Raw genomic sequence first — 27,016 nt, 5'->3', positions numbered from 1 at the left:
GGGCCGAAACCATGCCAGGGCCACCGCTGGAGGTGGGATGGCTCGTTGCCCTCCCGTGGTCCCCAGTGCCACAGTCCCAGTCTGGTGTCCCCTTGCCAGGGCAGAGCTGCCTCCAGCATCACCGACACCCCAGCGTGCTGCGGAGAGAAGGACCGTTGGGAGCCATGCGTAGCCTGGAGGACACTATGTCACGGGGCTGGCCACCATCCGAGCTCGCCTGGGGATTTCTGCTGAGCCAAATGTCCAACTTTCCATAAGGAAATGTCGAAAGGCAACCTCAATCCCTGCAGATCGGATGCAGCGGGCATGGCTGAGCCGGAGTCACCTCTGCCGCCGGGGCCATGCTCAGCCCCCAGGCTGGCACCCCGTCTGCACTCAGCTTTGGGGCTTTTTTTTTCTCCAGAGAGGCATATGGAAATTTGGATTTCTTTTTTAAGCAGCTTTAATTGAACATCCTCTCTCTCCGACCTCTGCTCAGCTTTGCCGGGACAACCTTGAGCTCCGGCCTGACATAGCCGCTGACACTCAGGCTCACTGCCGCGTGGGGCTGGGATGTGGCTCGGAGGAAATCCGGGCTTCCCGCTTCACCACGTGTCTGTTTGATGGCAGACGAAGGACCCTGTTGTGCTCTGTGACCTTCCTATGGCCCAGCACAGCAGAAAGCCCTGGGCTACCTGAATTGCCCCGTGCCCTGGATGTGCAGCAATGTCCCAGGGCAGCCTGGGGATGCCAGGGGGTGCTGGAGGTGGTGCTGGCTGTTTCCATCACTCCGCAGGAAATTACAGCTCATTGTGCCCCAGTGAGACTCCGGATTTGGATGGCAGCGCTGCAGGTGGGTGTTGGATGCAAAGGGAGCTCCGGAGATCTCTCATCCAAGCTCCTGCTCCAAGCTGGGTCTACCCTGGCGCTGGAGCACGTTGTCTCTGGGGGAGCTGTGCATCTCCAAGGAGGGAGGATTCTCCACCTCTCTGGATACCCACCATCGGCTCGGTGGTCCCAGCCTGCCTTGAGCAGCTTCCACAGGAAAAGCCGCGAGGAAAACGCTAATGGGAGGTGCAAAGCCCTGAGGGGAACCCATCCTGGCAGAGGGATGGTAGTCCCATCCTGGCAGAGGGATGGTGGTTCCCAGGAAAGAGCAGCCAGGCTTCGGGGACACCTCTTGCTGCTGCTTCTTCGCAGAGATCAGCCCCCCTTCAAGGGGCTGAATCCTTCCCACCAGCGCCGCAGGCAGGCTACGGGTCTTGGGGGTAAGAGTTGGCAGGGTATTTCTGAAGGAAGGAGGAGCAGGGAGAGGCTCCTCTCTTGGGAAAGCAACAGCTTGGAAGGGAGGGGGCAGAACCGGGTGAAAGTCAATCAAGAAACAAGAAGATGACAACCCGCTGGCAGTGAGGTGAGAGGCTGCAGAGCCCCCCCAGCGCCCAGGGCTTCGCAGCCCACCGCCGGCACCCCCAGCGGCAAGACGCTTACCGTGGCCATGAAACATTTCTTGCTGGAGAAATGACTCCAGACCGGGTAACAGGTTTCAGGGGCCAACTGACACTGACCCCAAACTCAAATGGGGTGCCCAAACTGGCAGGCAGCAGATCATGTAGAGGAGAAGAGGGTTCTCCGAGATCCCCGCCCGCTCCCAAGCTCCGTCACAGGTTTCACACTTGTGCAGTGAGCTACGGGTTCTTCCCGGCCTTGGCCCTGGCTAGTATGCCGGGCGGATATGTCGGCTTTTGTGCTTTGTGCGGATGTCTGGTGTGACGTTCTCTTGGCTCCGGTGGGTCTCAGAGCACTACCATGGCATAAATAATACAAGAAAGAGCCGCTCTGATTGAAGTTCTCAGAAGTCCGTGGTTCTGGCCCAAGAGTTCCATACGTGTTGGCTCTTTGGCATTTTTGTGCTGATAATTAGCAGTGGCGATGGACCTGTAGCTGCCTCGTTTGATGTTCTTATGAGCCAGCCGGGAAACAAAGCTGTGAGGAAGTGACTAATGGAGGATGCAAAACCCTGAGGGAAAGCCATCCTTGCAGAGCCGTTTATCCCTGTCCCAGCAGCTGTGGCCAAGGAGCGGCAGCCCCGTGCTGTACGCTCATCCCGAGCAGCCGGGCTGACGAGGGGAGGTGCTTTTTAATTTGCTGGTGGCACCAAGCTGGGATGACCTTGAGAAACGGTCTAAAATAACAGGATCAACTTTAACAGGGACACGTGCAAGGTTTTACATGTTGGGCACAGGCTAAGCCACCTCCCAGGGACAGTGCGGGGGACGTGCGGCTGTGGAAACCTCTCCAGAAGGAAAATGGGGGGGGCGGTTCTAGGGCTGAAAACGTCCCAGCAGCACCACTGCTGTGTGGCAAAAGAAGAACAGGCTGATTTCCCTTGAAGGAAACTGTACCACTCACCAGATCTGCCGAGTACAGCCCAAGCAGCCCCTTCTCTGTCATCTCACTCGTTAAATTTCCGTACATTATCTGGAATTACATGGAAAAGAAGCTGATGACAATAGCATGCATCAGCAGGTATAACTTTTATTATGGTGTGGCTTACTAAGCATTTTAAGCAGCCGAAAGAGCCCAGGAGTGTTAAAATAAAACCAGCTATTTTTAAAAGCATGGTAGGAGTGTGAAAATAGCCCCTCTCCACCCCAACCGTGTCGGGAATGACGCGAATTTCCAGCCAGGCTGGAAAACAAGCCCGACAGTGTCGCGTTTGTGTCTTCCCCGGAGAAAGAAGTGCCGTCAGCATCTCTGCAAGAAGGTGTCATCCCATGTTTTCAGGTCATCTAGGGCTGAAACGTGGAGTGTTTGGTTTAAGGATGGGGAAAGGGGATGAGGAGGAAAGTCCATTGGCAGTTACCAAGCAAGCTTTGAGGGTTTTGTGGCACTTAGTAGCTGGGGAAAAGAAAGGAGAAAGGAATGTGCCTCGTTATTCTGTTGTGCACAAGAGCTAGCCCACAGGGACCAGGTTTTCCCTGCCAAAGAAAAGGGCTGACGCTTCCGGGCAATTTTCTTGCAAAGGGAGTGTTTTTCCAGAGCCCTGCAGCCCAGCGGGGAGCCCTTGGAGCCGCTCGGTGGGAGCAGCTCTCCCAGGCGCTGCTGGGGATCCGTTTGGCATGGGTTTGGCTCCAAGAAGGAGGCAAGGAGTTGTCCCCTCGCCGTGTCACCATGGCCGCCCCTCAGAGGCGGGAGTGTGGGGAGCGGGAACACCGTGCAAGGCGGGGGTGCCTGTTGCTCAGCTGGTGGGGCTGAGGGGGTCCTGGGACCCGTGGGGCAGAGCGGGGTCCTGGAGTTCCTGGGGCTGAGGAGGTCCCAGGGCCTTGTGGGGCTGAGGAGGGCCTAGGGCCTGTGGGGGCTCCTGGGATCCATGGGGCTGAGGGGGATCCAGGGCCCTGTGGGGCTGAGGGGGACTGGAGGCCTGTGGGGGCTTCTGGGGTCCCATGGAGCTGAGGGGGCTCCTGGGGTCCTTAGGGCTGAGGCGGGCCCAGCTCTGTGGGTCTGAGGGACGCCCAGGTCCTGTGGGGGCTCCTGCGGCCCATGAGGCTGACGGGGCTCGAGGGGCCTGTGGGGGGCCCAGCCCTGTGGGTCTGAGGGGGGTTCTGGGGCTCTGTGGGACTGAGGGGATCCCAGGGCCCAGTGGGGGTTCCTGGGGCCCACAGAGCTGAGGGGAACCCAGGGGCCGTGAGGGCTGAAGGGATCCCCTGGGGGCTCCTGGAGCCTATGTTGCTGGGGGAATTCCGTGTCCCATGGAGGCTCCCGGGGCCCGTGGGGGCTGAAGGGATCCTGTGGGGGCTCCTGGAGCCCATGTTGCTGAGGGGATCCCAGGACCTGTGGTGGCTTCTGTGGCCCGTGGGGCTGAGGGGATCCCATTGGCCTGAGGGGATCCCGTGGGGCTGAGGGGATCCCAGGACCCGTGGGGGCTCAGGGGGCCCAGAAAGCTAAGGGGATCCCGGGGCCGTCGGGGCTCCCGGGGCCCGTGGGGCTGAGGGGATCCCGGAGGCGGGGCGGGCCCGGGGGCGGGTGTTCCCGGCGGCCCCGGGAGGGGGCGCTAGAGCGCGGAGCGGCGAATCGCCGGGAACACCCGCCCCCGGGCCCGCCCCGCCCTGTCCCCGCCCCTTTCCCCGCCTCCCCGCCGCCTCTCTGCCAATCGCCGGGCGCGGTGTCCCCGCCCGCTCCCTCCCACCTCGGGTCACCCCGGCGCACGGCGATGACGTCAGGAGGCGGCGCCGAGCCGCGGGGCCGGAGCGGGCCGAGGTGAGTGCGGGTTCGGCCGCCGTCCGGGGCCCCTCGCTCCGCTCCGGGCCGGGGCGGCGGCCCCGGCTCCTGCCCTCCCACCTCCGGGGCGTTGGCGGCTCGGCCCCGGGGAGTGCGGCGGGCCCCGGTGCCTCAGCCCTGCCGCTGTCCAGGGGCCGTGGTTACGGGCGGGCCCGGAGCGTCCCCTCACCGGGCCGGGTAGGGTGCGGGGCTTCCCGGGCCTGGAGACGAGCCTTCCTCGGGACGAGCTACCGGCCCGGCCCTGGGTCCCCTTCCCGGAAGAGATGGGGGGAAAACGGCCTGGTTCGGGATGAGTTATGAAAAAAACCCAGAGTTTTGGAAATCCCGGTCAGTTTGACCGGTTCTGGCCTGCCACTGGCTCCGGCACAGCTGCCTGGAGTGCCGCAGCAGTCCCAGCCCCGGGTTTCCCCTCATAAACCCACTGAAGGCTTACCCTGCCAGCTAGGGAGCCGGTAATGCCACGTTCGTGTCAGGCAATCAGATACTATTAGTAAAACTGAAGGTAAGGTGCTCTCAGGTCTTTTTTCCCCATTACACTGCATTGGCTTAGCTGTGATTTGAAGGCTGCTGTGTGTGAGCATTTCTTAATGTAGTTAGGAGCTGGTATCTTCAAGTTTCCTTACTGGCATCTCATAGAAAAGCGAAATGAAATAGCTTCAAGTCATGAGGTATTTAATTGGTGGTGGAAGGCCTGCTAGGCCTTGTGTGTGTTAATTAGGGGTGGCTGACGCTCCTTATCCATGGGGACGCCCTCAGGAATGAAATCATTCAGGCCTTGATATTTTCAAAGACGTGGAGGACGCTTCTGAACCAGCAGGAGTCGAGGTGTTGCCCAGCAGAGCCATGGGATGCAACGTGCTGGTTGTCCCAAGGAGATGAGCGAATAGGTGTTGAAGCATAAACCCCGTGTTCCTTCTCACCACTGACAGCCCCAGCTCAGGCGTGCTGTCCTCTTTCCAAGGGTTTGGTGCTTGATGAGTATGTGACTTTCCTGCTCAGAAGAGAGTTGTAATACCCTGTTTCTCTAATGCATTAATTCCTTTTCCCAAACTCTTGGTGATTATTACACAGGAGTGTTTTCACCTGCACTGATGTGGAGTTAAGTGTTTGGTTGCTGGCCACGGTATGCAGCTCTGGGGTTCTGTAGGCTTCGCTGAGACCCTTATGTATATGAGGAAGAGCCACAGACATACGAGTATTTGATGTCTGATCTCAGTTGATGTTATTAGTGGATTTATATAAAACATTTTCAAGTTCAGCATTCGACCCCCCTCATTGGTTTTGTTTATGGGTGGGATGTTTTACACAATTGCTTCTCTACGTGTGGAATTACTCTGTAATAACCTTGCTTGCACGTGCTCTCATTCCATTCATCTGTTAACCTGGTATGCTTTGAGGTACAATAATGCTGTGAAAACCTGTCTGTGTGAGGCATTATTCAGGAATAGCTATGGTATTTTATGTATTTTTTGACATGGTACTTTAATCTGAATGAACACCTAATTACAGGAGAGCCCATGGTGAAATTCAAATGTCAGTTAAGCTTTCTATGAAGTTGGTTTTTATTTCTACTGCTTGCAGCCTAATATAGACATGCTTGTGTGTGGTTGGTGTGCTTGGCTTTGCGGTACTGCCAGGAGATCTTAGGTGAGAAATTACTTCGTTGGTGTCTGATTTTAAAATTGAATCTTAACTAAAGCCTTGTTTTCTTTCCAGGTTGGATGTAGAGTCTGAACTTCTTCCGGGTGTCCCCCTAAAACATTTCTTGTTTCTCTACATAATTCTTCTGGTGGAAGATCAATGGGGGTTCCTGTTCTGTCGTTCACACTGCATAGTTGCTTGGAAGAGGTGGTGAATGAGTGAAGATACGTTTGGTGGTGGTAAGGCATACAATTACGTTTGAAGGCTAACGGCTTTTCTGTAGCCGCCTGTGAAGGCTCAGGCACCATATTGATGGGCTCTGAGCCAAAGAGTAGAAATTTTAAACTGCTTGGCTAACTGCCAGAACGCAGACAGGCGGGTTCTCCATCTCCTAGCCAGTCATACTGTTTTAATTAGCACCTGAAGACTTGCTGAAGTGCAGCTGATTTGGTTCTGCTGGAATATGGGGTGATGATCAGGATCTCCCTTTGCTCTAGCCTGGAGCAGCTGGTAGAAATTCCACTTCCTACACCCAGCTCCATATGGAAAACCAGAAGTGCCACTTGGTACCTGAAGATGCAAAAGAAAGCAAAGCTGAGTCAGGATGTTAAAATATGTCAAAGGCTACCTTGATTTCTTAGCGTTTGGAGGGTGAGGGAATTGCTAGCTAAAAGCTGCAATAAAAGCTGGTTAAATAAGGGCTGCTTTTTTGCAGGGGATGCAGTGATTTAAGTGGTAATTAAAATGCATCTTGAAAACAGCGTGCTGCTGTCTCTATATTCCCTGCCTCTTGTGCAGTTTCATTGATCCCCGGGAGCACGGTAGCAAGGGGTTTATGACACCGGTACAACTACAATATAAAGAAAATCTTAGGAAGATTTGTTAAATGAACAAGTTGCTGAGATGCTTTGGGGAGTTTCGAGTGAGAAAATTCAAAACTGTAAGATGCGGAGTGGCTACTGTCTTATGAAATTGAGGAGATTAAACAAAGTTACGGAACGTACTTGACGCTTTCCTTAATTTGACTTCTCTTAAGCAATAGGGGCTGGACAAGAAGACCTCCAGAGGTCTGTTCCAAGCTCAGCCATTCTGTGACTCTGTGATTCAGTGCTCAGCTGGGAGCCGTAAACAAACTATGCTTAATAAAAAGAGATGCTGTGTGATTTCCACAGCCATCTGTGCTGCCTGTGACTGTTTTTATAGGCGCGCTTCACTAGGTTGTGATGAAAGCAGCGACGTGTGCTCTGTAGTATAGTATTGTGAAAACCCCATACTCTTAGTTTGCGGCAGCGTGGCTCCATTGAGATGTGAACCACTTGCCTTGGTTTTTTTTTTTTTTTTTCCTGTTTGAAACTTTGCTACGCTGATTCCTATGTCTCTTCCTTCTTGTTCTTTTCCTAAGGTTCAAATGTGAGAATTGCCCTGGATGTGGTTGCTGCTGATGCTGCCCTGGGAAAATGCCTTGATAGGGAATTAACACCATTCAGTGATGGGCTGTGGGACAAGCAAAGTCCTTCCTGAGCCCCCCAAAGATGTGCAGCTAGACCTGGTTAAAAAAGTCGAACCTTACACAGGCCACAATGACATCTACAAGCATTTCATCAAAGATGACTGTGGGACTGTCATCAAAGCTGGCTCTCCTTCACCTCCGCGTCACGCGAACCCGTATCCTGGGAACCACCTGCCTGCCCACGCGGACCAGCCGGAACCCCGCAAGAACAAAGTGGCTAAGTACCGTGCCAAATTTGACCCCCGCGTGACAGCCAAGTATGACATTAAAGCCCTGATCGGGAGAGGGAGTTTTAGCCGCGTTGTACGGGTGGAACACAAGGCTACCAAGCAGCCCTATGCAATCAAGATGATAGAGACCAAATACCGGGAGGGGAGGGAGGTGTGTGAGTCGGAGCTCAGTGTGCTCCGGCGGGTTCGGCACACCAATATCATCCAGCTTATTGAGGTGTTTGAGACCCAGGACCGTGTGTACATGGTGATGGAATTGGCGACCGGAGGAGAACTGTTTGATCGAATCATCGCTAAAGGTTCCTTCACCGAGCGAGATGCGACGCGTGTGCTGCAGATGGTGTTAGATGGTGTGAAGTACTTGCATACGCTGGGTATCACGCACCGGGACTTAAAACCAGAGAATCTGCTGTACTACCATCCGGGAACAGACTCCAAAATCATGATTACGGATTTTGGACTGGCAAGTGCTCGGAAAAAAGGAGATGACTGCCTGATGAAAACCACATGTGGGACCCCAGAGTACATTGCTCCCGAGATCCTGGTCAGGAAGCCCTACACGAACTCTGTGGACATGTGGGCGCTGGGCGTTATCTCGTACATCCTCCTGAGTGGCACTATGCCCTTTGAAGATGACAACCGCACCCGTTTGTATCGGCAGATCCTGAAAGGAAAATACAGTTACTCAGGCGAGGTGAGTGTGGCAGGGCTCATGGCGAAGGAAAGTCAAACAAGAAGCTCTCCGGAGGTGGGTCTCTGTGATGAGCAGAACTGGATGTCATGTGCAGGGTGGTAACATTACCAGGGTATTTCGGCTTTTTAAGTCCTTTCCTGTTTTCTGTCTGCTTTCAAAACTGCTTCCAGTGCAGCGTAGTGAGTTCCTTTAAAAAAATGTGTATCTAAAGAAAGAAGAGATCTCTTCCTGTAGAGCAGGACTGGAGGGATTGACGGAACTGGGATGCTTGTGGGTTTCTAGCTGGGGAGACCTCAGCCCTGGTAAGCTGCTGTTTGACGCTTCGCTGTTGAAACTCCTGCCAGGGCGAGTGTTTGAAATGTAGCGTGTACCTGCCTAGTCTGTTTTCTGATACAAATCCAAGTGTAGACTGGAAAATACCTTTGCTGAAAGACAAGGTCGGGGCAGACAAAGGGGCTCTTGCTTCCTAGATCTGGAGACATGAGCATTTCTGAAATTGGTCTGCGTTGTCTCTGAGCTTAACGTATGACAATACTGAGGGCGGAAGGGTGGTTTTCTTAAGTAACTATGGAAAGAGGAACCTTAGGGGATAGATTTTAGGCAGACGGTGGGTTTCCCTACCATCCCAGAGTCCCATCACTCTGCAGAATGGCCGGGTGCCAGGCTGACACAGCTCCTGCTGACTTGTTTCTGGTGGTGGTGGGAGATGTTGATTACCAGCCGGCTTCTCTGCCAGCGCAGTTGCCAAGCGTAGGCACAGCCTCACTAAGAATCACCCTTACAGAAAGCGGGAGTATCCGCATTTTCAAGTTGCATTTCTGCCTATATTGCTCACTGGAAATATTTAAAAAAAAAAAAAAAAAAAAGAAGCTTTTATAACCTCCTCCTCTTTAATAAGAGAGGAGAGGGTTTAGATTCCTGAATGCCATGACTTTGTGAGATGAAGCCTGCTGGGAAAGTGTTAATGAGTTGCTAAGTTTATGATTCTGAAACGACAGTAAAATAACTGTCCAAAAAAATAGAACAAATTAATGATTGTTCTTGTATTTTTAGGTGTGACAGGTATGTTGGCATTTTAACGATGGATGGAAGGAGTCTAACGTGTTAAGTTTTTAAGCATATTAAGCTACTTTAGGATTGTGTTTAAAAATAAATAAATAAATAAATCGCTCTCTAAAGGGTTTTCAGAGGTGTCAGCAAGTCTTTTATACTTGGCCAGCTTGTGTTAATAGTCGGAATATCCAAGTTAAATGAAGCTGAGGACTATTGGCATCTGCATAGGAGGCCACTGAGGAGAGCCCAGATTTGACAGCTTTGTGAATGTTTTTATTCTTCCTGTGAGCGCTCCTCCAAAGGTCTCCTGGTGCACAGAGGAGACACAAACGTGAGGAGCCGTAAAACCCCAAATTTGGCACTTCCTGGACCAAGTGTGTTGCTCCCTTTAGTAACTACAGCATTTGCTTAGTTTCTTGCCAAAATATTCTATCAACTGCTTCCTTGAACTGCAAGCTTCAGCTGACTTTGGCAGCCTTTGCTGCTTTTGTTAATTTGCCGTGTTAATACGATTTGTTAACCAGCCGCAGAGTTTTAAGCGTGCAATCGGGTTATCCTAATGCAGAAATAGATTAATTGCCAGCAGCGTGTAACATCTGCAGCGTCACTCTGAAAGGCAGCGTCCTCGTTACCTAGTTTACCCTGTAACCACTGGCAGTAGGTATGGTAGAAGTTATTTTTCTCACGTGGAAAGGCCAGTTCACGCCGGTGATTGTCATGTAGCAGAACTCATTTCAAGTGCGTGCACCTCCTCGTAGTTTCTCATTCAAGCAGTAGGTAGGTGCTGGCTTGGCTCAGCCTGGATGTTGGCCTCTAGGCCTGCAGATTTTAGAGCTTTCTAGATTCCTTGGCCGAACTCGGGTTTGGTCCTTTTTAGCTCATTCCATTGTGTTCATCTTGGCCATTCGTTTTTCTCCTTTCATTCCTTTTATTTTGAAGAAGCGGCGTATCGGGGTATTTTTTGGTGAAAATTACCCTTTTCTCTAGGCTACTTATAATCTGTGAGATGGGGCGATAACACGAGCACAGTGGGTTTGTGTTGTGGCGTAGAAGGATCTCTCTGGTTGTTCACTACTTCTTCCCGTAGGGTTTCTGATACTGTATTTGTGTCTTTGACACCTCTGAGCATTTGGCTGATGATGTAGAGTGTGATCCACTGTGATTCCAAGAGGTTTCTGGAGTGTTAATAGCTGATTTGTGGTTGTCATAGTGTATATATCATTTGGTGCCTTCCCTCAGTGCATGAACTTGTGTGACTTTGAATTTTGGGACTGTCATTCAACTTTGTCACTTGCTGGTTTTACCTCTTTGCAGATTTTTTTTTTTTTTAATGAAGTTTAGCATGCTATCCAGGACAGGTTCTGCCCATTATTGTGAAATGCGGTAATTCTGGAGTCATAGAAGCAAGTGGTGGGATACAGGTTTGACACCCAATAAATGATGCTGGTGCTACTGAGCTGTTGAGGTTGAAAACAAAGCTGAGGAAGTAATGGGAGACCGCGTGATAAATCGGCTGATGTTTGGTGTGGACAAACTTGAAGTGGTCCCATGGGAAGACGAGCAGTCTGAATTTTCTGTAAATGATGGCGGGCCCTGGAGAGGATGCTTGCCCTTCAGAAGAAGCAATTTGAGTTTAAACACTTCTAAACATCATCCTGAAACTCGTGATCAGAAGCCAATTGATATTAGGAATTAGTGTTGTTATTGCAGGTGTCCTTGCTGTGCCATTGCCCGTCATCTCACCTGCACTTGGGTGCAGTTCTTTTTCCCCCGAAAAAAAATACAGAATTAAAAAACATATGAAGAAGGGCAGAGTGAATAACCAAAGGTGTGGGCTGGCTTCCTTTTGAAGACCGAGTGACCAGACTCTAGGGCCCTTCCTCCAAAAAAATACAGGTTTGAGGGAGGCCTCTGACCAAACAGCACAGCTGTAAGCAGAATAGGGAGAGTGAATAGAGAGCAACTGTCTTGAGCGTTCCTGAGGGTAATTTAATGTGATGTCCTGTGGTCCTTGTGTCAGAACTGAATTATTTTGAGAAATGTTGTGACTTCATTGTGACTAGGGCCACGGGAGGCTCGTAGGTTGTGTACACGACGGTAGCACGTGTGCCACAGAGAAAGTGTTAGGCTGTATTTTGGAAGTGCCAGCGCACAAGCGTGAAGCGTTTTACTTGTTATCCCGCCACGAATTACGTACTTCAGGAGGCTGTTATGGATACGATGTGTGACATGAGTGGTTGTTTTGGAAAGCTGTGGATGTTTTACTGCCTGGAAAGCAAATATGTGTCAGCCAATAGCCTGTATATTTTGCCCAGATGTTTTCTGTTCTTCCAGAGCCAGGGAAAATGGATGCTTTAATTTACCAGTGTAATTAAGCCTGTACTCCTAAATTGCAGGTGTGTTGAGTGTAGCTGGGTATTGGCAGGAGATGCAGTAACAAAATGCCCACTTTGTGAATAAATTCCAGAATCAAAGTGAGCCTGAGATTTAGAGGTGTCTGGCATGTTTCCCGCAACCTTGCCAGCTTTCTTAAAGCCATCTTCTGGACTTTTAAATGCTTCCAAATTTCCAGTGTTGACAGAAAATGGCTTTTTTTTTTTTTTTTGTGTTACACTGGAAGAAGTGGGAAGATGTCAGAAATGTCTGTTGATAAGTTCGTCAGACTAATGGAAGTGGCAGGAGGTGCAAGTCCTGGCTTATTTGGAACAAGAATGAGCAGAAGATTTGAGCGCGTTGCAGAAAGTGTCTGATAGATGCAGAAGCAGAGATTTCAGGGGAACTTCTCCTCTTCTCTGTAACGTGAACTTTGAAGCTGTGTAATGGAAGAGGAAAAGTTAAAGAAAGTCTGCGAAGTAAAGTGCCCAGAGCTTGACAGCCTGAGCTGCGCGGCTGAGACAGGTTTCAGCAGGGAAGGAGGGAGCCGTCTTCCGAACTGTATCCCGTATCATGTCACGCAGCAGCAGCGCCGCGGGTTTGCCAGGAATCGGTGCTGAGTCCCACTTTTTGAGTCCCACAGTCTGGCCTTAAAACCTGGTCAGAGAGGACAAAGCTGTATTGAGAGAGGAATAAAAGCCAAGATGCACACTGCCCTGAGAAGGAGCTCCATCTTCTTGAAAAACAAGTGAGCTTGTGTCCTGCTAATGTAACTGCTTTGTGACAGGGACGCTCTCACCACCGCTCTCCTGTGCCTGGAGTGTGAGGGCTGTTTGAAGAGGCTATTAGCAGATCAATAGGAGAGGTCTCCCATAATAGCTTGTTAAGGTGCTGCTGACATCACTGCTCTGATCATCTCTTGTAGCTTCTTCTGTACTTTCTGAACTGCTTGGAGTAATGGGTAGGGTGAGGAATGAAGAAAAGCTGGCTTTGTTACTTGGCAGGGCTTTTTTTTTTTTTTCCTGAGCATCTCTGAGTATGGGTTGCTTGGGCTATTGAGACCGCGTTTGATGTAGCCTGCTACAAAGTCGGTCTCTTTCACTTGTTTTGTTAGAGCTGACTAAAAAGAAGATTTGGCAATATTTTAATTGAAATCTTGGGGTTAAAACCGATTTCTAGAGATCTCTTTGTAGCTTAAAAAAGTTGTCTGAGGAATAAAGCTGGAATTCCGTTCACACTTTCCTTTGAATTTGAAAGTGCAGAAATGAACATCCGACCATCGTTACCCTGCTAGGACAGGCTTGCTCCGGTTCTCTTTCAAAGCTTGTCCTTCTCTTGAATACTGATACTTTTATGTTGCTTAACACACCTGGGAACCTTGTTGGAAGAAGTGGAAGATAATACGTGTTGTGGATAAATTGGGAAACTGAGCTAGGGATTGTTCTGGTTTTGATACCTGATCTGTGCAAATCGTTTCCCCTTGTGGTCTGTTTTCCTGTTCATAAAAGACAATCAGCTTTTTGCAGTGTGTTCACCACGGGTGAGGCTGGTGGGTGCCGGTGTGGGAAAACATCTCCTTTAAAACCAAAAAAACCTTGTTCTAAATAATGGTGCTTGTGGATTCTTTGATCAATGTGAAGCAAGGAGGGATGCGTTTGATATATGAAGGAAGCTGGGCATTGCAAGTCTGTAGGAGCTCTGCAAGAGACTCGGCAGCCTTGTGGAGAGATGGTTTTGCATGGCTTGCTTAGGTTTTCCAGTGGTGTTTCATAAAGTCCCTCACTAAGGCTTCTTGAAGGAACTTTGCAGCTGTAATGCGACAGTGGCCTTTGCATGGATCAGCAATTTGCTGAAGATAAGCACAAGGTTGAAATACGTGGTCAGTTCCATGGGGAGGGGAAAAAAAAAAAACACAGTGAAGTTTGAAGGATCTGTTCCCTTCTGCCTGAAAGTGATGGGGACAAAGTTCACTCATGAAGCGGATGATACAGAGTTCTTCAGATGGTGAAGACGAAGGCTGTGGATCTTAGAAGTTTGCCTGAGTTAAAAAAAGCAACTGGATGAATTCATGGAGGATAAATCAATGGAGAGAATGTTGTTAAAAAGTCCTAAGTATGGATAAAGAGGTCCCTAAGCCACAGATTTTTGAGGCTTGAGGGTATCATCTCTCTTATGAAGAAAGGCTGAGGGACTTGGGTCTTTTTAGTCTGGAAAAAAGACGACTGAGGAGGGATCTTATCAACGCTTATAAACACTTAAAGGGTGGGTGTCAGGAGGATGGGGCCAGGCTCTTCTCAGTGGTGCCCAGCGACAGGACAAGAGGTAAAGGGCACAAACTTGACCATAGGAAGTTCCACCTCAACATGAGGAGGAACTTCTTTCCTGTGAGGGTGGCAGAGCCCTGGCACAGGCTGCCCAGAGAGGTGGTGGAGTCTCCGTCTCTGGAGACATTCCAAACCCGCCTGGACGCGTTCCTGTGCCACCTGCTGTGGGTGACCCTGCTCTGGCAGGGGGTTGGACGGGATGATCTCCAGAGGTCCCTTCCAACCCCTGCCAGTCTGTGATTCTGTATGGGGGGGGGGTGTTAATTGCAACATAGGGACTGTTTTCTTGGTCTCTCCCTCTGTTTCTGCTGTTGGCTGATGTTGGAGATGCTGTACTGGACTGGCTAAGTCTTTGAGCCAGGAACCTTCAGTCCTGTTGGTGCTAGTCTTTCCTTCTCTCATTTCATCCCTCAGCTGGGGGCTTCATCCACTCCCACGAGTTACTGAGCTGGGTCGGAGGCAGCCAGCAGAGCCAACAGTGCTCCGAGGTTGTGGGTGCAGCATTTGGGGCGCCTGCCTCTGTGCTGGGGGTGTCCAGCCATCCCATTGGACCTCAGTGAGGCAGGTACCACACGTCTCGTGCGGTTTTGGCTTGTGGTTTGGAGGCAGCATTATTTCAGCTGAGTCTGAGAATCGGAAATCAATCCCCAGGCTTATCAACTCCCACGGGCTAATTTTACTTGCTGTATAATACTGCTTTGGAAAGGCTAGACGTATAAAAAATGAGGAGGGGACACATTTCCTATTAAATGGAAATGTTCTTGAACTCTTTTAATTATGACCCAAAGCCTGTAGGTAGGTGAAAAAGCAGGCAATATATACATACTAAGTGGTAATAAAAAGTGCATTTTGCAGATGGTAAAGTTAGTTTAACTTCCCTTTCTCCTGCAGAAATGTGGTGATTTTTTTTTTTATTTCCTTGGGAGAAATGAGCATCTCTTGACGTTACATGTGTTTAAAGGAAATGTGGCGTGAATTGCGTTCTGCTTGTGACTCTGCCCGTCTCTGTTCGGTGACTCAGTTGCGACGCCTGAATGCAGAACCACTCTTAGCCGTTCTCCCCTCCTGGCTTCCTCCCTGGTGCCCTTAATATGATGGCTTCATTCTGACAGCTCCTCTTGCCAGTTGGTTTTGCTGTTTAGGGTTTGGCTTACTGATTTTCTTTGCGTTCCCAACAACATCCCGAGGTGCTGTCTTCCCTGTTGCATCTACTGCCAGATGAGGAAGAGTGACAGCAATTTTGGGGCGGGCTGCTAAAGCCCCATGTGTAAGTGTTTAAGCCGTTCTTTCTGATCCCATGAGTGTGCGGTGCCTCTCCCCGCGGAATTCATGTGGAACATAAGCCCTTCTGTAGTTTCAGAAGCTGAATTACTAGATTTTGCAAAGGTTTCATGGCTTCTGTGCTCTTCTGCAACGAACCTGCTACTCTCGGGACAGCAAGCTGGTTCTTCATCCTCATGAGAACAGAGTTCGTGTGAGGTTTGGATGCACAGAGTTTGCTTACAGCCTTTCGAGACCGGGTCAGTTCCTTCGCCAAGATCACACACACATCTTTCTGACCCTTTTTGGCAGCATCCTTTATTGACCGCTTCACCTTCTCCTCTCTCCACATGAGTGCCCTTCACGCGGGGGCACGTTTAGAAACTTGTCCTCCTTCAAACCAAGGATTCTTGTGGGTCCTCAACAAAGTCTAATTTTTAAGTCTTGAGCATTCTTCATTTAAAAACTGGCCTTTTCTCTCTGTCTACACGGTAAACCCTTCAGCCAGGCTCTCATTTTAAGTCCGAATCTTTGCAGCATCCCTTTCTCCTGACTTAACAAGAACATTCTTGCTCTTGCACATGCAGGTCTCTGCTGCACGTTTTTTCTGTAGCTTGTTTCCTTGGCCCTCGTCCCCCCAGATTTATTCTTCTCCATCTCTTAAATAAAGAGATGTTACCTACGCTTTCTGCCTAGATTCACCTGGTCTGTGGCTCCTTGTTAGCAAAGATCGTAACGCTGAAAGGGTGTGCTGTGGTCCTTTAGTCTGTCCCTGTAATGGATGGCAGCTCCCTAGGATAACCAAAAAAAGTGGAGAGTGTTCATATACGTGGGTTTCAGGTGTCGGTGATATGGAAAAATAACTAAGATGCACATAGAAGTAATGTAAATAACAATTTCATAGTATTTTTGTAGTGATGGCACCTTTTGAAGTTAAGTCAAATAAAGAGCACCTATTTCTAAATCTAGATGCCATTACTTCTGATAACTTTATGAAGAAATTGATGGCATTTGTGAATTGGTTCCGCTTTTTCTTTTGCGACCAACTGGCAAGCTCCAGGTGAGACAGCATCATCAAACGGTTGGTCTGGCTTCCTGCAGTACCGTGTTGCAATGCGTACCACTGATCTTAAAATTACAGGAAGATTTAGGCTCAAAGTGACCTTGGGAAGTCTCTGGTCCAAACCCCTGTTCCGCGCAGGGCTAAATTTAAAGCTCGATGAGGCTGCTCAGCACCTTGTTCACTCAAGCCTTGAAAGTTTACAAGGATGGAGATGTCACCACCGCTCTGGGCCCTGTCCTGGGGCTGTCCCAATCTTGTAGGAACCATGTTTTTTCTTTACAACAGACAGAATTTACCTGGTTGCAGCTTTATGGTCACCACTTGCCTTTTCACTGAGCATCTCTGAGACCATCTGGTGTGGTGTCCTCCTCTCTGTAACCGCCCTGACAGTACTGGCAGATGTCATAGAATCATAGAATGGGCTGGGTTGGAAGGGACCTTTAAAGGCCATCTAGTCCAACCCCCCTGCAGTGAGCAGGGACGTCTTCAACTAGATCAGGTTGCTCAGAGCCTCATCCATCCTGGCCTTGAATGTCTCCAGGGATGGGGCCTCCACCACCTCTCTGGGCAACCTGGGCCAGTGTCTCACCACCCTCAGTGTAAAGAACTTCTTCCTAACGGCTAATTTAAACCTGCCCTGCTCTAGTTTAAACCATTGCCCCTCGTCCTATGGCTACATGCCCTTGCAGACAGCCCCTCCCCAGCTTTCCTGTAGGTCCCCTTCAGGGACTGGAAGGGGCTGGAAGGTCTCCTTGGAGCCTTCTCTTCTCCAGGCTGAACAACCCCAACTCTCTCAGCCTGTCTTTGTAGGAGAGGTGCTCCAGCCCTTTGATCATCATCCTCGTGTCCTTAGATCCGCATTCTCCAGCTAGCTGAGGTTCTTCTGGATGGCAGTTCAGCCCTGCGTATCAACAGCTTCTCCAAATCTTGGTGAAAAGCAACCAAGAAGCAAGTACTAAAAAATGTAATGCTAAAGGGAGATTTGCAACACAAATGGCTTCAGAGCAAAGCAAAGGAGAGGCTTAACATGCAGAGTTTGTATGTGCATAGCATTTCCTATTTCTCTTCTTGAGTATTCAGCATCTTAATGACCATCTGCCCTAGCTTGGAGTTGAAAGCGCCGAGTTAAATGCAGATATTGAGTAAACTCCTCAAATACTGCTATGGATAGATTTGGGCTGGAAGAATGCACTTAATTACATGAAAAACGAATTACCCTAGTAGAGGATGAGTGGGGTAGCGTGAATGGTGTTTCCATGATAACTAACGTGGTCCATGTAAGTAAAGAAACGAAACACTTTCTCCCAAACAGTTTTCCCTGCCTGCAGGTGATAACAGAAGCAGGAAGAACGAAGAGTGCTGGTGGTGCATTAGCAAACAAACGGCGTGCCCATGCTGTTCGTTGCTACCTGACAGAGAGCAAAATAAAAATACACAGTTTCAAACCAGGTGATGCACGCTTACAGTGTGAGTTCTTACTCCAAGTACGTCTGCAGGGCGTTTCCAAAGGATCCTTGTAATTGTTCCTCCTTGTGGAGGCTGGTTAATAGACTGCGGAGGACCTGTAACCTCTCAAATCCCTTGGGACATGTAATGGAGGAGACAGGTGACAGTCTTGTCAACTTTTAATATTGATTTCCTGTGTTTATTCAGCTTTCTGAGAGAGAGTGGGGTGTAGAGCTTGAACACAGGCTTCTTCTGACTCAGGTGGGAACTGGTTACTGAATCGCCTGTCCCTCTCCAAAGGGACTGATCGGGGATTGTATAATGACTGTGGTCAGGTATTTCTAAAAAATTACAAATTTATACAAAAAAAAAAAAAGGCACAAGCAATAAAAAGAATAGGGTTGGTAACCTACTTGGTAACCTCCTTGCTATAAAAGTTGCAGGTAGAGATGTATAGCAGCAGTGATCTGCAGGGAAAAAAAGATACATTTCTATTTTGCATACTTGTATTTTAGTGTAGAAACTGATTTCCTATAGGAGAGGAAAAAAATTATACTTGCGTATCACAGAAAATGTCTCTCCACACCTCCCGAGCGCTTTGCAGGAGAGTTCAGTCAGTACAGAGCAAACATTCTCAAAATTTGGAGGTGGCTTTTTAAAGAACAGTAAGTTTCGCGTCGGTGCTGCAGCGGGACTGGCTGGCTGCCAGCCCTGGAACGGCTCCTCTGTGTTTGCACTCCCGGTCACTGAGAATTAATTATATATGCATATGTAATTAAAAAAAAAATCCCTCTTTTATTGTTTTGATGACAATAATTATAACCACTTTAGGAAAAAAAAAATACTCATTTGGAAAAAAAAAAAATCATCAAGTGTTTCATAATCTATTTGGTTTATTTTCTATTTTGTTGGCCCCAGAAATTTGTCCAAGTTTTTTCATGCACTTCATAGCTCTAGCTTTGTTACTTATCATAAAGCTTTGTGTAGTATGTGAAATGCTAATTAAATCGGTTTTAGGGTTAGCAGCTGTGTTGAAAGGTGGGGAAAAACTCTCCCTCTGCTGATTTCCTCCTAGTACATCCCCAGTTTAAGATGGGGAGTACCCTTAATTTGGACTAGAGGATGTCTTCTGGAAAACATTCGAAGGAGATTAAAAAATATTGCCAGGAACAGAGTACCACCGCTGCCCTCTAATGTTCCCATTGGTCCTTTATCTCCTGTATTGAAAAAAAAAAATAAATAATAAAAATCAAAAAAATAAAGTCATGAGCTATAAGAGGCTGGGAAAGCTAGTGTCTGTCTCCCGTTTATCCAAGATTTGCCTTTGCACGGTGTCTTGTGCCACCCTTTGCTCTGAGAGATGCTCTTTGCAAAGCCACCTCCTCATTGCCCTGCAAGATGTGATCATCACCTTGGTCTCTGGGCTTCATGCCGGAAGCGAGGAGAGATTCCAAACCAGTAGGGTGGCTGATTTTTTCAGTCTTCTCCCTGGATTTTGAGTGTGCCAAGCTGTTGACATATTAGCATAACAAGGAAAACGTGGACAGGGCAGCTGAAGGCGAGGTTTTAAACCGTGTTTGTTCTTTTCCATGATCATACAAATTTCTGGGAGCATGTTTTAACTTTCTTGAGGGAAGAAAGAGTTTTTTTACTTATAGCAGCTGCTCTGTTTTTTTCCCGTTTGCCACATTAGATGGTAGAAGTGTTTTACAATAACCCAGTTGTTTGAGAAATGTGTTTGTTTTTTTCTAAAAATTAGAGGGTTTTTTTCCTATGTAAGGAAGAATTGGTCTCTTTTAATATAAATCTCTGAGCCCTTTGCCTGGAAAAGGGGGGTGGGAGTGTGGGGAAATCAATTTACAGAGGAATGTGCTTTTGCATTTCAGACGGCTGTGAGAACGTGGTGATTTTTAAGCAGAGCAACAGGAGTGTTGGCGAGATGGCTCTCTGCTGAAAAGGGCACCGCGCTCTGCTTTGAAGAGCTGAAACCCTTGAACAGGATGAAAGTGTGCCTCTCCTAGCCTGGCGCAAAACACCCGGGCCAGCCCCGTAAATGTACTTCCCTTAGCTTCTGCTCTTTCTTTTCTTTTAATGCACCGGCTCGGCGGGAGTGAGTACGGGTGGATTTGCGTTGCTCCATACGTCTCTGAGAGCTGAAGTGTTTGTCCAGATCTCTCCCGCTGCGGGAGCGGACATCTTAGGCTCTCTGAAACGCAATAAGTTCAATTAAAGCCCGGAAAATCCTCCAACCTCCTGCGTGTATCGGTGACCGCGCTCCTGCAAAACTTTAGTGTGGAAACACTTTATTTATAGGTAAAGAAACACCTTTTTCAGTGAAAGGGCTTTGAAACCAATGTATGCATTTAAAAATCAATTCCCCTTTGCTTTGACAGCTTCTTGGGGTGTTTGGGGTTTTTTTTTTGAGGATTGTTTCCTCCGATGGAATTCTTATGTCACAAGGACCTTTCTCCAAATCATTCCTTTTGCCTTTTTACCATGTTCTTCAGTTTATGTTGCAACTCGGCTGCGAAGATCCCTCCAAATCCTCGGGCAGGGTAGGCAAGGAGAGGGATGATCTGTCTCTGCGTACATATTTCATTTCCGTACAGCTACAGTCTGCGACACCCCGTTAAGAAGTTTATATTTCCCAGAATCGTGAGTTTTGCCAGGTCACCGTGGTGGCTTGTTTGGACTGTAACACTCCCATTTGTTTGGGTGTGTTGAGCAGAAGAGACCAGGGAGGACACTCTGTCTACACCTCGAAGCCCCTAGGGATAAAGAAAGGAGGGAGCGAATCTTCATGGAGAAGAGGAATGTGTTTTTTCCCAGTAACTTCATCCACAGCCCCTTGTCCCTGGGGCTACACTCCATACCAGTAGCACCCACAGGCTCAAGGCAGGGTGAAGGGCAGCAGCTGAGCATTTTGGTTAAGATTTTTGGGTGAATGGCTGGTTTTGGGGAAGCGGCGCACAGCGTATGGCACATAATTATTTTAAGGATGGAGGAAAGCAGGAGCCGCATCCGAGGGAAGAGGACTTGTGATAATGCTGTGATTTGACATTATATTTTCATTTTTGCATCTTTAGGCCCTATAAAATCCTGTTAATGGTAGAATACTATTTCTGCAGATTTAAGGATGTAGGGATAAAGGGACATTGGTAGGGTAGAAAAAGAATATTAAGCTGCCTCTGTGCAGAATATACATTATTAACAGAAAGGATTTAAACTATCAACTGCCGTTGATGTCTGTGACTCCTGTACAGTTCCCCCTTTTATTATTGGCTGATTTAATTCCTTTTCTTTCTAAATACAAGAGCTCTCCTGCGCCTGGAGGTGGGTGCAACCCGTGAGCAGGGCGCAAGCAGTTTTTGCGTTCTGTCCCTGCTGTGACACGCAGTGGAGTTTGTCACAGCAAGTCCCAGGGTGAGTGGATGGCGGTAACAGCTTAAACTGCTTCAGCTGGATTTGCTAGCCCTGGTCTGCCGAAGACCCTGATGGCTCCAGAAGGTGGACGTGGAAGTACAAAACTGGAAGAGCAGTGCGACTCTGGAGGCACAGGGAGCCCCAGCTGGTGCCTGTAAAATGTTTTTGGAGTGGGGTTTTGTTGGGGGGGGAGCTGTAAATGCATTGCACTCTGGAGAAAACTGCAGCATCTTCCCACCTCCCATCTGAGCCCCCAGACTGAGCACCAGACTTGGAGGTTTTGAGGCTGTAGTTCCAGCAGCTGTCCCCTGCTGCAGGTTAAAAACTAGTTTTAATTAATCAAACCTGAGCTCTCCAAAGAAAGGCTGTAAGCACGCACCTTGTTGCAAATCATTTTGTGGCCTGTAGTTGACCCTGCCTTAGGGGAAAGCGATCGGACCTGGTATATTTGGAACAATCTGCTGTTGAGAGTTGGTTTAGATTTCCTCTGACCAGAATTTGGGACTTCCCTAGCAGCTGCAGCATGCTCCTGCCCTGAGGTGAGACACAGGAGGAGTTAACTAGCACACATGGCATAGGTTGGAAAGTCAAGATTTTGATTTCAGATACTTAAAATCTCTTTTCAGCTGTAAAAACTGTTTTGGGGAGCTTCTGTTGGTACTGAGTTGGATGGTTAAAAAGATGCTTCCTAAGCCTGGAGTTTTTCTTGGTAGCCTCTTTACCTAATCCCTCAAATCCCTAAATCTGACAAGACTGCAGTTGAAGCTTTCAGGCTGGTAGACGCAAGGGAACTGGGTTAGTTGGTTTGAGCTGGAAGGGATGGCTCAAACCAGGCAGCGGTGCCTGCGAGTTCCCATTTTGGACCACGAGCTTCAGGCTGGCTCTCCTGCTCTCTGTTCTCACCACCTTGCTGCTTCACCCTCCTGCTGCCCCGAGGGAGCGCTAAGAGAGAAATCCCAGGCCTGTTTTCCAATACCTTTGTTATTTAAGTGGACGCTTGTATGGATTTTCCTGAAAACTGAGCTTTTACTAATACACCAGATTAGCGTTGGTTGGTGAGGTGGGAGCCAGGCAGACAAGTCGAGGAGAGGCAGAACATTCTGGTGGTGGCTGTTGAGAGATACCCGCTGTTAACGCAGCGTACGCCTGACTGCTGGGGTGGCCGTATGCCTGGCTGCGTGTCTACAGCTCCTGAACTTCCATCAGCGCCATTCACCCTACGCATCAAATACACCCAGCGTTTCACGTGCTTGGAGCACTTAACCCAAGAGTTTGATTCCGTACCTGACAAGAGGTAGTATTGAGCTGTCTGAGAAGGAGAGTGTTTGCATGTTTCCTACCTTTGTCTGCGTCTGAAGAATAATTTCTAAGGGATTCTTTCACAGTCTGATCATTTTGAGAATGGTTATGTAGCTCGGACATAAGAAAGGCTTCTTATTATGGCTGGGATGCCTCAAAAGGCTCTTATATCAGGTGCTGATAGGAATGCCTAAGTTACAGTTTCTTATCTCTTTCCTCTTAGTCCTCCATATTTTTATTTTTTTTTCATTTGCTTTTAGGTTTACAAGCTTCAGGAATTCTTGGTGGCATTCTTGAGCTACCTTTTTGCTTTAAGAGGCTGATATTGCAAAATTGAGGGAAATGCTAGCTTGGCTCTTGGGTGAGAATGTGAAGTCACTTCATGGCACACTCGTCTTCCAAAATTCATAGGAGTTCTTGTACCTCCAGTGTTTGGCCCTGGGGGCTTAGCAAGGATGGATCCACCATTGGAGGTGTCTTTAGCTTTTTCATGGAGGTGTTTCACGATCTCTGAAAAATCCCTGTTTGGAAATAAGCTGCAGCACTGCCAGCCTTGCTTTGGAAACCTTGTGTGCGCTTGAATGTGTGCCAGGCACGTGGAGCTCCCAAACAGTCAGTATGGGTAAATCCAATAAGTGCAATAACCGTCCTTAACAAACAGCGACGGTGAATTACCCACGTCTGCAGGCAAAGGAGAGGCAGGATTTGAAGCGTTCCTCATCTTCTGGAAGCAAGGAGCCTTCTGGCTTTGGGCAAGCAGCGTTGCCTCACGCGTCCTCTGCATCGGCTGGTATCTTCTGTGTCAATGGGCGAGAAGTACCGTGGGAGAGGGGGTTTGGCACTCGGAAAAACTATGCTTCTCCAGTTACTGCTACAAATCATTGTGTCCTCGGCTGCCCTTCATGCCGAGCAAAACTCCTTTGCCTAGAAGCTAGGAAAATAATGTTCTCCAGTCTTTCTGGGGCCAGAAGCCAGCAGGCAGATTCTGCTGTACGGCGCTTTGAAAATCGGCTGCGGGTGACGCAGGGAGAGCGTGGGGACCAAATCTTGGATTTCCCCAAACCTGTGGTGTTAAAATTGGCATTTACTTAGCGGTGGCTCATCAACAAAGTGGAATACGTAGTGAGCGTGGTTCTCGAGAAATTGCCAAAGGTCCACAGGTATTTGGGGCTTTACTGACTAACCCAGCTGAGGGAAGGGAGGGTACGTTCGTTATATTTGGAGATGACATTGAATCGGAAGGGCTGCAAAGCTCATCGAATTCCAGATGGTCCTGATGAATTTGAGCAATTCAACAGCAGGTGCAAATTTTTTAAAAAATAAGAGTAAGCTAGTGCACAAAAATAGGTGAAGAACAGAAGATTAGGAGGTGTTCGCTTCTCAGAAAAGGACGTGTCAATGAATCACAAACTATTATGCGAGACAGCAATATCACGCTTGTGGAAAAAGATGAATGTACTGGGGTGTATGAAGAGAAATACAGGCTGCGTGTGGTGTAATCCCGCTGCTTTTAGTGGCTGCTGCAGCGTGCCAAGCTGAAGCTCTGACGCTTCTGGGCAGCGGACTTCAAAAACGCCGCGGGCCAAGCAGAGAGACTTGACAGAAGATCAACAAAAACAATCGCGAGTCAAAAAAACCACAGTCTCCGGAAGATTGAAGCATTTTTGGCTCTTTGGCCTGAAGAAAGTGGTGTCATAGCAGTTTGCAAATGTGCACAAGGCTGCTCGGGAGAGGAAAAGGAATAATCTCTTTTCCAGATTATGTCCAACAAGAGCCTTAAATTGCACTCAGAAAGATTCACATTAGACCTTTTCCAACACTAGTGTCTCCCGCTCCTAAAAAAAATTTTCCCGGAGGATTGCTGAAGCTGTCTGGAAGAACAAGTTAGGCAGTCAGCTGTCAGGAATGATGCATCTGCGGTGGATCCTTTGGGAACCGTGGGATGGATCGGATGATCCCTGGATGTCCGTTGCAGCCCTGTTTTTACCCTGATTTCCCAAGGAAGCAAAGTTTGTAGAACTGTGCTATCTGGCTTTCAGCCTCCCACAATTAACTATTTAACTTCTAAGGTCTGTTTCAGCCCAATTTGAGCAATGTGGAGAATTCAAAGGCCTGGAGTTTCTGTGAATTTTATAAAAGTCGGTGGCTCAGTAGGAGAGAGAACTAAAATCATCCTTGCTGCAGGAAAGGTAATTAAATATCAATCCAAATTTATCCAGGGAGCTGATCAGCATGTGTTTAATTCTGAACCGCTTGTGACACACTTGTCCCTATTAAGCGTGTGGGATGGAGCCTGGGTGGCGGTGCAGGTAGGAAGGAGGGATGTGCTGCAGCCGTGGAGGGGATGTGCCAGTACCAGCTGGGGACAGGGAGGAAAAGCACTAGAATCATAGAAACCTTGGTTACAAGAGACCTTTGGAGGTCTCTCATCCCGTTCAGCTTGAGATGGGATTGTTGCCAGTACTACATCGGGTTGGCTGTGACTTTGTCTTCCTGAGTCTTGAAAGGCTTCAAGGATGGAGATCCCCCACCTCCCTGGTGACTCCTTCCACCCTTCCAGGGATTTGAACCTCCCAAGGTGCAGCTCCTCCCTGTTGCTGCTTGTGGCTCTGTAATCCTTCTACCTACTTTCAAATGAGTGTACTCTGCTGTTAGATTGCCCTCAGACTTCTCTTTGCCAGGCTGAACAAGCCCAGCTCCTTCCACCCCTTCTTGCGGGCCACGTGCCACAAACGCCTGGCCACCTTGGCAGCCCTCACCCGCATCTTCTCTGCATCCTTCTTCAACTGGGGGATGGCCATGCTTGACGGTAGGTAGTATGATTCCACATAGGAAACCGAAAACTCCTGATCTTCTTTTTGGAGGGAAAAAACCAAATGTAGGATATATTAATGGGATTTTTTTCCCCCTGTTATAAGATTATAGCTGCAGAATTAGGTATGTGTAAGGTAGGGATGTTTGAGTTGTCCTTGCTCCTTTGATTTTTCCTTCTCGTGTATGCGCAGTTTGGTGCAGTTTCGATGACGTATTCTGTTGTTCCGCAGGACCTCTCTCTCCTTCACTGAACGGTTCGGATGCTGAAAGAGGCTGAGAAGATTTTAAGGAGAAACACGGTGTGGTGGGATCCCAAACAGTTGTCCTGCTCTGGATTCTAACTAAAACTTCCCAAGTAGTGCCGGGAAAGACAACTGTAAACCAGTCACACTGCGTTAGACCAAGCAAACCTACTTTTGGTGTCTCCCGATGTATTATGAACTTTAAATTTATTCAGAGCAGCAGTAGTTTATATAGAATCATAGAATGGTTCGGTTTGGAAGGGACCTTAAAGGTCATGTAGATCCAACTAGTTCCAACCCTCCACCTTGCCTACCTGAAAAAGTGCTTTCTGGGAGAGAAACGGGAATGTCATGAGATTGGGCTGTACCAGCCTAGCTTGGGAAGCACTTAAATACCTAAACCTGAGCTTTTAGGAAATGCTCGGAGGGAAGAAAGGGCATTTCACCTCCTCTGACCCACGCCTGGGTTGGATTCTGATTAAATTAAGCGGTGACTATAAGGAAGAAAGGGAAGGGCAAGCCGGGCGGCGAGGCGGGTGCTGCTCTTCTGCTGGAGCCTGGGCACCCCTGAGGTTTTCAGCGGAGCTCCTCATTGGCATGCTGCCCTCGGCGCTTGGGCTCGAGGAGGTTAAAGGAGCCTCATGCTGTCCCGAGCAGCTGAGGAGAAGCTGGTGGCAGCCGGGGAGCAGGGCACCCCCCGCTGGACTAGCAGCTAAGACTTTCTTAGGATTTACTCCCCCTTGTTCGTTCTCTTGTAAGCACCCAGGGCTTGTGCATCGACAGCTTGGAGCCTGCAGGAGGGGGTGGGTGTGTACGTGGAAGGTTATAAGCTTATCTCTTCACCCCCCGCCACTGCACTAATCGGCATGATAAAAGATATTCTTCCTTGCTGGGGAAGATTCTTCCTCCCTATTGGGGAGGATTCCTTAGTTTAACTATTCCTTAATTCAACGCTTACTCTGAACTGGTACATAAAAACACGTATTAGCTTCAGTTCCAGTTCTCAGCCAACGCCTCTCTTAAGGTAATAATTCAGAATGAGAGAATGTTTGAGATCAAATTTGAAGTTTCCTTTTGAGAGTAAAAGCACTGAAGATGTCAGGATACCCAGATGTTACGAACAGATTGGAAAAGGTATTTCCCAGTTTAGTTACCACAGATACCGCTGCGAACGGGTGCTATGGCAATGCCTTTGGAAATGTCTGGCTCTTTCTCCTGCCTGCCCCTTCCATGGCGATCTCCACCATCTGCACTCGGTGATCTCGCCGTTTTCACCTGTATCCTTCTGAGTTCAGGTCTTTTGACCCTGAGCTTTCTCAATATACAATTTCTCAGTCAAGGTTCAAGTCCCCTGTGTCCAGCTCGAACTTGCTGCCACATTTTTAAG

At 48.7% G+C, this 27,016-nt stretch overlaps 1 protein-coding gene across 6 annotated transcripts in view; it reads left to right on the top strand.

Moving 5' to 3' along the window:
• The first annotated feature begins 4,164 nt into the window (after window positions 1-4,164).
• The window catches only part of PSKH1 (protein serine kinase H1), a 47,091-nt gene continuing 24,239 nt past the window's right edge, over window positions 4,165-27,016 (top strand). For 4 of the 6 annotated variants that reach the window (XR_012586573.1, XR_012586574.1, XM_074583402.1 and 1 more), the window contains exons 1-3: window positions 4,165-4,236; window positions 5,974-6,137; window positions 7,301-8,332. Coding sequence is in view for 4 of the 6 variants with exons in the window: in XM_074583402.1 (XP_074439503.1) it covers window positions 7,388-8,332 (945 nt within the window). In the remaining 2 variants the exon portion in view is untranslated. Of the gene's footprint in view, window positions 4,760-5,973; window positions 6,138-7,300; window positions 8,333-17,717; window positions 19,395-27,016 lie in introns of those variants that run through there. The other 2 variants (XM_074583403.1, XM_074583401.1) reach the window with 2 other exon arrangements.

This window comes from Larus michahellis, chromosome 4, assembly GCF_964199755.1.
Source record: "Larus michahellis chromosome 4, bLarMic1.1, whole genome shotgun sequence".
NCBI lineage: Eukaryota > Metazoa > Chordata > Aves > Charadriiformes > Laridae > Larus > Larus michahellis.
Note: the sequence above shows the minus strand (reverse complement) of the source record. Positions and strands in the feature narration are given on the sequence as shown.